The following is a 14,442-nucleotide window of genomic DNA, read 5'->3' on the forward strand; positions in this document are numbered from 1 at the left end:
AAAAGACAAATAACAAAGGAGATGACTAAAACTATACCTAAATTAATATATACAAATATGGCATACAGCCACAAAGAAAAATGGTAATGACTATATTGTGTGCCCAAGTGTGTGAATTTCATAAACATATTAAAGGAGAATTGGATCATCCTCCGACGATCCCTATTCAAGTGCTCGTATATAACTCTTTTCCCTTGGGTGGGATGACCGATTCTTGGAACCACGGAGAACAATGAAAGAAGAGGCCCTGGGACCGATGAAATAAAGGAAAGGAAGACATTCATGGGTCCAGACCTCGTGGTGGACAGACGTAGAATGTGGTGGTCCAGGTCGCGAATGGCAACGACTGGAGGATTCGAGAGTTTGAGAATTGGATTTTTATCGTAGTTACGATAAAAAGGTGTAATAACGAGGTGCAAGAAGAACCTAGCGGAGACGACGACGAGAGACTTTTCAAAAAAAGTTCAACGTGGTACCCACCCAAAATTGTGAAGTCCAGCAAAAACCTGGATATTTCACTCCATAACTCATTCCTCACTTCAAACATGACTCATTTGACGGGTTAAGCTTAGTTCACACTGAGCGCGATTCGCTGGCAAAAGCGAAAAACAGAGCGAATAACTCATCAAACATGACTCGTTTGACGGGTTATTCGCTCTGTTTTTCGCTTTCGCCAGCGAATCGCGCTCAGTGTGAACTAAGCTTTACTGTATTTTATTTTTCTAGATTTTCTATCCCTTTTCCCTAGCTTTAAGTTAGTACATAAGAATTAGTCATAGTTTTGGGTCATCATTTATATTCGTTGCGAACGATACGTTTTGTAACGGTCTGCTGGAATATTGTATGATGCCTTATTGTAATTACTGCAGAGTTGGAATCCAAAAGAACCTGTTCTTATACGCGAAATAAAATATTTTGTTTGACTATACTGTCGCTTAGTTATTAATACGTCTTTCCTTTGTCGATGTACGTACTGTACACTGTACTGTACATTTCGCAGGAACATCACAATAATACTACTATAATTTATATTCTATTTTATAAATATGATCCATTTAAATTAAATTACAAATTTCAAAAAATCGATTTTTTCTGGTCAATGATGGTAATCAGGATGAATCATCCCTGATGACTTCAGAATTATATATAGTGTATAATTTGTCTTTAAGCAAAAATTTAAACAGTTGTACAGAAGCACACAATAAATATTTTGGTTTGAAAAGAATTATCAAGAGAAATAAATTTCATAAACTGTCCTGTAATAGATTTATTTCTGGGCATTAATTTGTAAATAATTTATAAAATCTAAATGTTAAAACCTCTATTCTCATAGTCCTTAGTAGTTGCCGTATATCAATAAAAATTGAGAAGTCATCATATATATTATAAATTCTGTGTTTCATAAATACAACAACACAGTAAAATTTCAACAAGCAAATTTCACATGCAATTTATTTAGAAACAATATTTTGTAATTTTGTAAATGGGTAGGGGGAAAAAAACTTTATTTGAGAATAAAGATGATAAATTTTTATGCATAACATCACCAAATAAGAAAAATTAACATGAAATAAAATCTGCAAGTATGAGAAAATATACCTGCATCATGCATCAGATCAAAGTCCAACAGCACCGGCTGCATGACAAGAAATAAAAGCCAAACTGTTAGTTCATAATAGTTAGTGTAGAAGGTTGCAATGCACATGCATGTTTATTGCAAATTTAATCATGCAATGTCATTTTTTTAATTTGAAATTAAGTTTTTATTGAGTGAAAAAATAAAAAAATTATAAAATTAAAAATAATTACTTCTCATTATAATAAATCTATTAGTTGCAAAGAAACTAAACTGATTTAATAATATAACTTCATATCAATTTGAGTGTCTATACACACATTATACTACTATGCAAAATAATTCATTAACCAGATCTCCAAAATAATGCTTAGAGTAATGATTAAATTAAATACAATCTCTGATTTTCTTCATTTATTATAAATTAAATTAAAATAGAAAAACATTGTGACACACCTAAAGAAATTACTAAACAGTATATACACATGGCATTGATTTTGGTTAACTGCATGAAAAAAAGAGTAATTGACACAATGCTAACATCAAATACATTCATAGTACCTACAAAACTGAAATCTTAAAAAATCTGAACAAACAAGATGTTCAAAAATACATTTTTGTAAGTATTTAATATTAAATTTTAATTAGATGCACTTAGTCACAGTTTAAATTTAGTAACAAAAATAGCATTTTTGTTATAAACAATTAATTGAAGGAAAAAATAAATTTTTATTTGCACACACTCGAATTACAAGTTCTTGTAAATCCAGGCATTGGTACATTAAACTTTGCTTAGATCATTACATATACAGCTAATATCTGGCTAATATTATTTGGCATATTAGCATAACACGATTGATTTACTCATTAAATACTTTTTTAAAGAACAAAATTAATTTTAACTGTAATTTGAAAAAGTAATTCTTTCAGTTATTTTTTAAAACTTAAAATTGAAAACAGATTGAAAAAATAAATAACTATTTCATTTATATTCATACAGAACTGTGTTTACTTACTTTATGGTCACCCATGGCAACATTCGATCCTACTAACTGATACCGAACTTGCGGTTGATTATTTTCATCGTGGTTCTGTAATTTTATAATATTTAATTGCTTAAAAAAACTATTAATAAATAAAATGAAATAAAATAAAATTTAAGCAATAATTTATTGTTTGAAAAAGTGGATTAAGAAACACAAGAATTTATTATTAAATACAGTGGGGTGATCGGTTAACGAACAGTTCAGACTGCAAAACAAATCGGACAACAAATGCATGTTTGGATAATGAATACCTCACAGAACAAACACGAAAAGACTCTGCATTCAAGAATTGTAAAACTATATTTTATTGGCATCTATGAGTGGTTTATGAAACGAGATTTTCACAACTGTATACATAACCTTTTTTGCACTAATTGATTTCTGTTCTCTGAATCTTTGTATGTGCTTTTTAAACTTTTTATTTAAAAAAACTGATATTATTATGGGGCCTAAAAAAATGGATTGTCAAGAACTCTGTTCACTATAGAAACTAAGCAAGAGATAATAGCCAAAGTAGAGAGTGGGCAAAAAATGTATGATGATGATGTGCAGTATGGCTTCAACAGGTAGGTACAATCTTAGCTAAGAAAGATATAATTAAAAAGACTCAAGCATTAATTCCCATAAAAAGCTATGCTAAATCGATAATTGGTTAATGAACAATTCGGGTAGCAAACATTCTCTTTGAACAGATTATGTTCATTAACTGATTACCCACGATATTTATTTAAATTAATAACTAAATCTAATATTCGAGTTTCTCAAATCTGAGTAATACATTATAAATTTATAATATGAGAAAAGCAGTAAACTAAACCATCAAATGAGAACATTGTTAGAATTTCTGCAATGTTTATACTTTAAAATAATTTTAGTTACCATAATTTCATCTGTGGTTATCTGTGTTTAAAATTCCATTTAAAAGCAAGTGTGTGTTAAGCACCGACACAGATATTTAACTGTAATTATGAACTTATTCAACGTCTCTTTTGTCATAACTTACCAAAATCACCTTTAAAATAAAATAAAAAAAAAAATGAAAAATTGTTTTGTGCATCATCTGCCATTGCTATTTTCCCAAAACCCCTAAATGGACATATACTTTGCTTTTAGTTCTCTCTAGTTCATTTTCTGTACAGTACATCATTCCACACATTATTATTACAGTCTTACTTGAACTTTTATCTTGAAAGCTATTCCTTCTCTATATAATGAAACTCAGAGAACTTTGGGTTGATGCAAAAGTTACTACAGTTTTATAGTACAACATTTACTTCAAAAATGAAAAATGATTTATTCAAAAAAAAAAAATAATAATAATAATAATAATAACCATTACATTTGAGCATCTTTTTCTTCAATTGGGCAGGACACTAATTCCTGCTGAATAAAACTGGTTTTTTGGACCAACTCTGCAAGTGTGATTTTTTCTTGTCGTCAACATCCGCAAACCGCTTTCCATCCAAAAAGCATTGTGTGGAGCAGAAAAGTTGGTAGTTGGATGATGCAATGTCTGGGCTATATGGGTGAGGCAGAACCTCCCGGCAAAGATCAAGTGGCATCTGCTGGTCAACCCAAACGTTGATCTTGCAGATTTTTCCAATGACAAACTATGGCGGACCAGTCATGACCGAGTGTCTTAGTCATTTCTCGTGCAGCCAGACATGGATTGGTTGTACCAGCTCATCGTCCAATGGGATGAAAAGCCTGAGTGTGGCTTACTTTTGACTTTACATTGCCCTGCTTTAAATTTACCAAACCAGTTGTACATTGTAGACTCTGAGATGACATTTAAAAAGTGGTATCACCACACACACTGTCTTTTCACTTATGACTGTGAACCTCAACCTCCTTCATTTATATATCCCACAAACTTATAGATCATCTGTTAGAGAACAATTTCAAATATTCTATAGAGGTCTAGAAAATTCCAGCAACTTTTGCATCAACTGAATATTTAGAACTGACTGTCAATTTTAACGTATAAAAGGTCTGTCCAGAAAGTTCACTAACTTTTTAAATTACACACCAACCAATAATTGAATGTAAATCAGCTTGCACAGTTAGTACAAAAGCTTGCTGGTAAAGACCAGCAAGTTTTTTGTACTATCTGCTGAAAGCAGTTTGTTCTATCTTCATTTATTGTTATGTTATGTACATTCGCACAAATACATGCTGATTGTGTTTTGCAATTCTCTTTCTGCGAGTGCAATTGAGTAGAGAGTTCCAGGACTGGCTAGATCTGATAAAAACTTCATGAAAAATGTCTCACTGGAGATGAGACATGGGTCTATGAATATGACATGGAAACAAAACATCGTCATCACAGTGCATGGGAAAATCTTTACAGTGACCAAAAATGGCACAAGTTTGATCAAATGTGGAAGTCTTGCTCACTGTTTTGTTCAATTCTGATAGTGCCATTCAACAGGAATTTCTTCTAGAAGGAAAGACAGTAAATAAAGAGTATCATCTGGAGGTGATGAAATACCTTCAATGAAGCAATGAGGAAGAAAAGACAGACTGCTTGGAGAGAACAGCATCATGTCAATGCTCTGTACACAAAACATTATCAATAAGAGGGAGGCTAAGGACTAGTCACCACTTGTTCTCTGACCTCCAAATTCACCTGACTAAACCCCAGCAAACTTCTTTTTGTTTCCCAAATTAAAATCTGGTCCCTTTTAAAATCTGGTCTTAATTTGCATCAATGGTTTGAACCCATTGATACAAATTAAAGAAAATTGATTAGTGGAGCTGCAAATCATCCCAAAAGAAACATTTCAGGATGCATTCTTTTCAAAGGCAAAAATGCTGAATTTGGTACATAGATTCAGGAGGGAACTACTTCAGACAAGATCTTGTATGAGTCCTTTTCATTAAATAAGAGCTAAGCAATCAACTCTCAAGCCCATGTTGTTGAATGTTACAGAGTATATGCAATTTAGTAAAATCAACAATGATGTTAAAGTCATTTACTTTGGTACCAATTGTTCATTCTATATCTGGTAAGATATTCATTCTCACCATTGAATTCTTGGACTCATCTAGACACCAAGTAGCCAGCTATTTATGCATCAAGTATACTACAGATTTTCTAGTTACATTTTTCAAGGTTATTTCAATAATTATCATCATCATCATAAAGTTCAAAATTACAACTGGAATGGATAGCTTGTATGAAAAAATACCTTACATAATTTTCCAGCACCAAGGTATAACAAATATTTTCAGTTTATTTTATAAACCTACTTTGAAACTTCCCAAATTGAAATTTTTTTTCAATTTGGGAAGTTTCGAACTGTATAATTTACAACTGTCAAACTTTTAATTTAGTGTTAATTTACTTAACAAAAGATGTTAAGTCTTTTGTTAAGTAAAAGATGTCTTTTTTATAATTATCATCATCTGTTTTCAAATAAACATCGAAGCCAAAGCATTGAACAAATTAATAATTTATATTATAATTTGTATGTTTGATTCGGTCATGTTTCTTCAGAATTTATAAGCTTGAAACTTTTGCTAGAAAGAATGAATGTACTCCATTTTAATTTTTGTTTCAACCTACTTTAATGTTTGTACATTTGTATTTAGTTTAACTTTTTCATGTTCTATTATTCTTTTCATTAATCCTTCAGTTGTTTCTATGTAATAATATTTTTAAAGCTGACTTTTTAGAAGAATAATGCACATTCTGTATTGTTTTCCATGAGTCTTACATATTCTATGCAGCATAATACAAGCCAGGATACAACTGGCAACTTTTGAAGATAATTGTATTGGACTAATGTATAGGTTACTCCACAAAAATTAATGCGATATGGAATTTTGTTTTTTGAAAAAATTATTTTAACACAAATAAGTATGAATGTTAAATATTGAATGATTTTGGTAAAACACTGATTTCAGTGAAAAATTATTATTTAAAGTTTCAGATTATTATTAATATTACTGTAATGAACAGAGATACACCTCTTACTGATATATTTGAATTACGATATTTTATTGTAAAGTATTCTTAACAGGTTGTGAAACAATTTGTCATTTGTATCAGATAGAAGTAATTATAAGTTTGTATTATTTGAATTAACATTTTAAAAAACTAATTAAATTTTAATACACAACACTATGGATAAGCATGTAGAAGTTAAGGCTTGTTTTAGATTAGCATAAATATGGTAGTTAAACATTTCTTTTGCATTTGAGTTTCAGTTTGCATGTTAATTGGAAGAGATTTTGGATAATATGAGGAAAAATACTTTTCTTAAGTAATTGGAAAATCATAATTCATTAAATGTGTTAGTGAATATATATATATAATAAAATGTGAATGGCAATTCAAAAAAGAATCAATTAAAATAAACCAATTCCCTTATAATGCCAATGTTATAAGACAGATTATTTCATTATATTAAACATTATAAACTTTTATAATTTAATATAATTGCAAATTTTTAATTTAAATTGTCATTTGATTGGAAAAAAACAAAAATTAGAAAATTGCCATAAAACAGCACAAAAGTACAGAATTTTTTAAGATTTAAGAAAATATCAATAAAACAGAAAATTGAGATTTATAAAATATTAAAAATGTTACAAAGTATTTACCATGTTAACAAGAGATTTTGCTGACTTACTAAACAAGATGCGATCACACCAGGACGGGCAACGAGTTCTCATGTAACAGTTTGCACCGCTAGCATCTTCCATGAAAGGATAGCTGTTAAATATTAATTCGTAAGTTTTAAATAATAAAAATTATTTATAAATAAATCATTTTAATTTATTATTTCTAGAATTTAAAAATCAATCGTTACCATAATTACTCAGTTAAGAAGAAAGTCAAAATTTTTTAGAGGCATTATGTTGTCCTATTTTGACAGTAAAATAATTTGCATGGTTATACAGTGGTCTACAAGATAAAATTTAAAAAATACCAAATATCTCTCTAATTTTTCTTAAACTTAAAAAAGTTAATGATTGAATTATTTTGGTTAAGGGTAAGACTAAATTATATGTAATTCTAACTAATTATGTTGAAATCAATTTGTGCATATTCAGGTTTCCAATTACTTCATAAATTTAAATCCCTATATTTCATGTTTGCATCCAACGAAAGACAATAATTTTATGACTAAGTGAAAAAATATTTCATAAAGACTAACAATATTGATATATGAAGACAGGGCATTCTCGACAAACCAAGTTTACTGTTGATAAATGATTTAAAGATAACACAGAAATTAAAAATAATGATCAAGAATCACACTCAGGGCCGGATTAACCCACTTTGGGGCCCTAGACATTTTCTTCTTATTAGGCCCCCTCCCTCTCCCACAAGAAAAAGAGCACACAAAAATACAGTGGGTGATCGGTTAACGAACAGATCAGATAATGAACACTTTCGCGAAAGATTTTTATGTTTGGACAACGAACACATGATCGGATAACGAACACCCCACAGAACAAACACAAGAAGAAGCGACGTAAAATAATGAATACCGATTGGTCTTCCCTTGTCTTCGGGCAACAATTCGAAACTTTTCGGAGGTATGGGAGACGTCGACACTCAAGCCGGTATATACCGATCAGATAGTATTCCTTTGAACTTTGAAACTCTCTCTTGTAATTCCAGCCTTTTATTTTTCTGACAAAACAATTCTTTTATGTATTCGCGAGACTGTCGGGTAGGCACTCGTTAAGTTTTGCGTCTGTTTTTCTTTTCGAAAGGTGAGAGTATAATAGCAAAGGTAGAGAGTGGGCAGAAGATGCCTAATGTTGCTGGGCAGTATGGCNAATATATATATATTATTAACTAAATAATAATATATATATATATTATGCATATATATATATGCATAATATATTAGATCTGTAGATCTAAGAGTATATCATTTTTAAATATGTGATTAATGTTTTAAAAGCATAATGGATTTAACAAAACATTAGGTATTAGTGATTATTGTAAATTGTATCAGGTTGTAAAGATGAAATTTAGACATTTTGATTTTTCTTGAAACGACTGAAAAAAATGTTCCAAAAACATTCGAGGTGAGTATATAAGTAGATTAACCAGGGGGTATTTTATCACATATTTTATTGAAAATAGATGCATTAGCAAAACATCTTCGCGCGCTGTTACTCTATCACTTCAAAAGTGACAATTACGTTACGAAGGCTCACGATCTCATCAGCAAGGTATTTGGCAAGGAGACAGTCGAAAGGAGACCTACTATAATTGATTCAAGAAATTCAACAATAGAGATTTCTCGCTTCAAGACGAACCCATTTAGGCAGCGATTAAGCCATTGATGATGACGTTCTCCTGTAATTGATAGACGATAATTCATGTTTGACCACCAGAGAATTAGCACAACTTCATACACTCTAAAAATTGACAAAATTCGATACCACTACGATACCGCACCAGCACATAGAGAAAAGATGACCTTAGAGAAGCAGGCCACTATGTGCTAGGAGGTTGTGCCTCATCCAGGGCCGGATTAACCCACTTTGGGACCGTGGATGAGGCACAACATCCAGGACATTTTCTTCTTACTGGGCCCCCTCCCTCTCCACAAGAAAAAGAGCACACAAAAAATATAAAACAATAAATAAAACAAAACTAAATGACGACAAAAATAATCACCGACACTGTTTCAAGAACATAAAATGAATTTATTGTTTATACCACCGCTGCTGCTACTGAAAAACTGGGCAGTCTCTGTCGGCATATCAAGCGCCAGCTATGCAATTAATTATTTATCATTGCTATGCATGCTAACTATTTAGTATGTCGTCCCGATGACTGCACCGGGCCATTCAACTGGCTATAATATAATGTAACAGGAAGATTAGAAGTACGAAATAATCTAATAATCTTAACCTTTGTTATTTTTTGCCCGGGCAACGCCTGGCTCATCCTCTTGTAGTTAATATTATTCTTATCGCTATAAAAAATTCTAAATTATTGGAAAAATTACTTTCAATAAGAAGAAACATAAGAACACATTTTCTTTAGATTTTAGAATTCACAATAACCATATAAAAAGCAATATATTTTTCTTTATTTGTTTATTATACATATACAGTTGTCCAACAGAAAAGTAAACTATATTATCAATATTTACAAATCCTTTGAAAATAGACAGTTTGACCAGGCCCTTCTAAAAACCCTTCTAAATTTGTCTCATTTGTCTATGCAATGATCCGGCCCTGATCACTCTTAGTAAAAAATGGGTACATGGAGATATAGTAGCTGAAAGAAAATGTCTTAAGTCAATGTTATATTTGTTTGCAAGTCATATTTAGGAGTGATATTGAAGTTTAATTGAAATGTGAACCAAAAATGATTTAAGAAAATAATATGAGACCAAGTGATCTCAATAACAGAAAATTTATTAACTAAAAAGGCAGAATCATATAGTACTGTGAGGCCCCAGATTGAGTTCAAACCTAATAAAAGGTTTATAAAAATTTGTAATAAATAATGAACATGATGCAGAAACAAATGATTCTGCAAGGTTGAGTTTACATGTGTCGAGTTGGCAATGCCATACTTTGACACCATCGCTCATATACAATAACTAGAAGTGAACTTGATCAAGAAAGGAGAAGGTTTGACAAACAAAAGACATAGAAAAAAAGGATATTAACGTTCTAGAATATCATAAAAGGAAACAAGTGAAAATATTAGTGCAGATGTCTTAGTTCTATCAGCAATCCTGGCCAGAGTTGAGGGATGATGTCAGATAAACCATCCCAGATAGACCTTTCTCATGACCCAAACTGATCTCAATTTCCACCTGGAGACAATAGGGAGGAGACCAATTGAGGAATGGGGAAAGGGAAGCCCAGCCAATCAAAAGAAGAATTAGAAATGAAAAAGTTTATAAAATCCTGATGTTCAAGGTCATTGAGTTGGTAATTGTCATCTTAAACATCTTTCTCTAAGTGCAGTCACCTTTCTGGATTGAACCTGTAACAAATCACCACTGCCCCAGGGATGTCTGACAAACAAGCTGTGAGGACTGATCCAAGACGACCAGGATAAAGCCTTTGTCTTTATCCTGGTCGACTTATTTTTATATGTAAGAGCAACCTTTATTACTATAAATGGTTTTGTAAAGGCACTTGTATTCTCTACCTTCTACACCACCACTCACATACACAAGTGCCCCTAGGTTATCCTGACCAGGGAAAACCTAGGGGCAATTGTCATCGTCATTAGTGTGGATAAGCTGACTTACAGGGGAAATTGTTAATCCCCCTGTAAGTCAGCTTATCCACACTAATGACGATGACAACCCTGATACTTTTGATATAATTTCCCTAAGTAAAGGCCTTCTTTTGAACAGTTCTATGTTATTACAAAATCAAGGTTTCAAAGTTGGGATACACCATGTGGGTTGTTGTTATAATCTCATTTGTTAATTTAAGTAGAATGCAACAATTATTTTGTTTATACAGCTTAAAAAAATCTGCAATAGTCAACAATGTAAATTTTCTTTCAAACTGAGAACAAGTGCCTTAATTTTCTTCACAGCATTACTGGTAGAGATAGTGCTACAATCTAGAATGAAGGAATATAAGTAAAAACTAATCTATTATTTCCTCTAAAAAAAATCAATCTAATTCTTGCCATGATTTTTTAAAATATTATTATTCATAAAGAAATCATCCCATAGTCAATACTAATCAAATCCAATGTTAGAGGGATTTGCAAGAATAATTCTACAATTCAAGGAAACAATGAAGCTGGTTTCTTTCCATGTGGGATAATCAAAAAGTATTTTTACAAGGTTTATAGTTTAAAAGTAAAATATGCAAGTAACTCCAATGTAAGTAGTTAGTAACAACAAAGTTGATCACTGATTAGAATGACAAAGAAATATAAAACAATTCTGATATAGCATTTTCAAATGTCAACTAAGTTAGACAAGCAGTCTTGCAAAGGAGTCCAAGTAGTTATTTGAAAATAAATAAGTGAGCCAATAAAGCAAAGTCACTGTTTGGGGTGATATGCAATATAAACATCCAGCAAAAATAATTTCGTAAAAAACAATTTTAAGTTAGAAATCTTAAATTGTTCACTTGATTATATATATATATATATATATATATAAAGCAACCTTGACATTTGCATGTATATTATATAAATTTAAACATGGAGTTAATCACTTTTGTTTAATTACAATTTAATATCAAACAAAACAACCCAATTCCTTTATTGGGCTATTTGAGGCTAATTAATTATTAAGTAATTTGACCAAAGGTAGGCAATCGGGCCATCATCTCTCATTACATTTAATTAGAATTGCTGTTAATATACTAGCTTTACAGGCAAGTAACAACCTCAAACTTTCATTAAAATTACCTGCTTGTGGAAGTTCTTGAAGTTTGTGAAGTTATTTATTTAATAGTTAGAAACAAATAAATTTAATTTAGAACATTCTGGAAGGAAAGATCACCCCACATACCGTGCAGGCACATTGCCAGTTATGTTATCCAAATCTCCATCTGATCTTCACTCCCAGAACTATTAACTAATTAGATATAATAAAATTGCTTATTCACAAAACTTCTATAACAAATTTAAATAAAATTACTATAAACATACTCTCACTGTTTTGTTCAATTCTGATAGTGCCATTCAACAGGAATTTCTTCTAGAAGGAAAGACAGTAAATAAAGAGTATCATCTGGAGGTGATGAAATACCTTCAATGAAGCAATGAGGAAGAAAAGACAGACTGCTTGGAGAGAACAGCATCATGTCAATNAACAGTCTTACAATAATTCATATTGATTTATAAAATAATAGTTTGAAAAACCAATAATTACTGTTGAACTAGTTAAGAGAAAAAAAAAAATAAGTAGCTAATTTATTTATCATACAAAATAAAAATTATTAGTAACAAACTTAACAAGAAATAAAGAAAGTTTATTCTTTTGAACCAATAGACTATTTCAATTTTTCTAATTTCATCTGCAAGTTGAATCAATATTACAATAGACTAACCTATTAATAGATTATACTCACAATAGACTAACATTAATAAAATAATATTTAAAGGACCAGAAACATTAATTAATTAGCATAGGAAATACTTATATCAAACTGAACTGATTAACAATTGAATTTTCTTATAATTTTATTGTATCTATTTTTTTTATCTAAGTGAATTCATAAATCTGAAATCATCGAATAAAGCTAAAATATATATCATTTTATTGCGTCATCAATAATCAACAATTTCCATACTTTCTCAATATTTAGGTATCAAGTAAGAATTTACAAAAAACTTTTTCAGAGACTAAAAATATCATTTATGTAAATAAATAAATCACAATCACTTTTGCAAACAAAAAATATTCATCTTTGTACTAACTGTAATTATCATCCTTTTCTGCTTTTAATCATCTTTGAATAAGTCTTCATTTAGATTTCTGGTGCACACACTTCTAGATTTAGAAGAAAAGCAATGCAGCTATCTTACATCAATACAATTCCAGATAATAAGATAATATTGGTTTTATAAAAAATTCTATTAACTTCCAATTCTTGATAAAACAACAACTGCTCCAATTGCAACTTCACTGGACCTAAAAATAGTTTTAATAGTCATTGGTACTTTTGGGCATCTTCAGTTTATATTCAACTGTTCGCCAGTAACGATGCTTAGCATTTGACAGTAGATGTGAACCTCCGACGACAAGCCGAGGAAGTTCAAAAACACTAGAGACTATTAAAAACTTTCTTGTGCTCCACTAAAGTGGAAATTGGAGCGATTATGGTTCATATAAAATGAGTGGACCCTTGAACCGACAAGTTCTGAGACACTACATCAAAGATAAACAGAACAGAATTGGAAATAACAAACAGTACCACGCCTTCCATAAAATAGAATATGTTGATCTGAGCAAATGACATCATTAAGGATTAAGATAAAGGTACTTGCATGAAATTTTATATAAATTTGCAAGACATGGCTTATCTTAGAAATGTAGAATGCACATTCTAAAATGATTATTATGTATCCCAAAACTGTTTCCTTAATTTTCTTTCCCATAATACTAAATTATAGTTTGCCAGTCACAACAATAGATACAATCGACACATCGACCAGCAACATATTTAAAAAATAAAGTTTACTTACAATCAATAGCTGTATATTTTTTACTAGTTCATTCAACTTTATACAAAATTCTTCCTTGGACGACAACATTTATGTTACAAATTGATCTGAAATCGAAGATGATTATTTTTTTATCATTACGCAAATAATTTGAAAACACATTATTTTTACATTACAGTATTACATTAATATAACAGTTTAACAGCATTAATGTCGAAATAGAACAAAAATAATTATAAATTGCATCACAATAAATTTTTTTTATATTGTTAAAGCAAAAGAAACAGATTTTTCTTTTTAAGTATTTAAGAACAGTGTGTTGTTAAAAGATAAATAGGGATTGTTTTAATCTTTCTTAAGATAATGAAATCAAAATAATTAAAACAGAAAACAACTTCCCGAAAATAATAGTCCTGATCATCCAAGGTAATGTGAACAGAAGATACCAAATATTCAGATACATGAATTTCTTTTTTAATTAAACTTGATTTTTATTTTTCCATATATTTTTTGACAAACGATGTATAATCAGGAATGACGTAACTCAAAACGACGTAACTCGAGATATACCTGTATAATTATATGGTGTAAAAATTAAAGCGTTTGATCGAGGGAGAAAAGGGGGCCAAGATGCATGCAAACAACATTGCTATTCCTCAATATGGGAAAGATGACAGTTTACT

General features: G+C 30.6%; 1 protein-coding gene across 3 annotated transcripts in view; it reads right to left on the reverse strand.

Annotated features, from left to right (window-relative positions):
- LOC111640456 (type I inositol 1,4,5-trisphosphate 5-phosphatase-like) overlaps positions 1–14,442 on the reverse strand; it is a 78,181-nt gene that overhangs the window by 7,382 nt on the left and 56,357 nt on the right. For all 3 annotated transcript variants that reach the window (XM_023386466.1, XM_023386464.1, XM_023386465.1), the window contains exons 12-13: positions 7,231–7,342; positions 2,593–2,667 (exon numbers count right to left, since the gene is read on the reverse strand). In XM_023386466.1, coding sequence (XP_023242234.1) covers positions 2,593–2,667; positions 7,231–7,342 — 187 coding nt within the window. The remainder of the gene's footprint in view (positions 1–2,592; positions 2,668–7,230; positions 7,343–14,442) is intronic.

This window comes from Centruroides sculpturatus, unplaced genomic scaffold (genome assembly GCF_000671375.1).
Source record: "Centruroides sculpturatus isolate CEXI.00-Female unplaced genomic scaffold, Cexi_2.0 scaffold1437, whole genome shotgun sequence".
NCBI lineage: Eukaryota > Metazoa > Arthropoda > Arachnida > Scorpiones > Buthidae > Centruroides > Centruroides sculpturatus.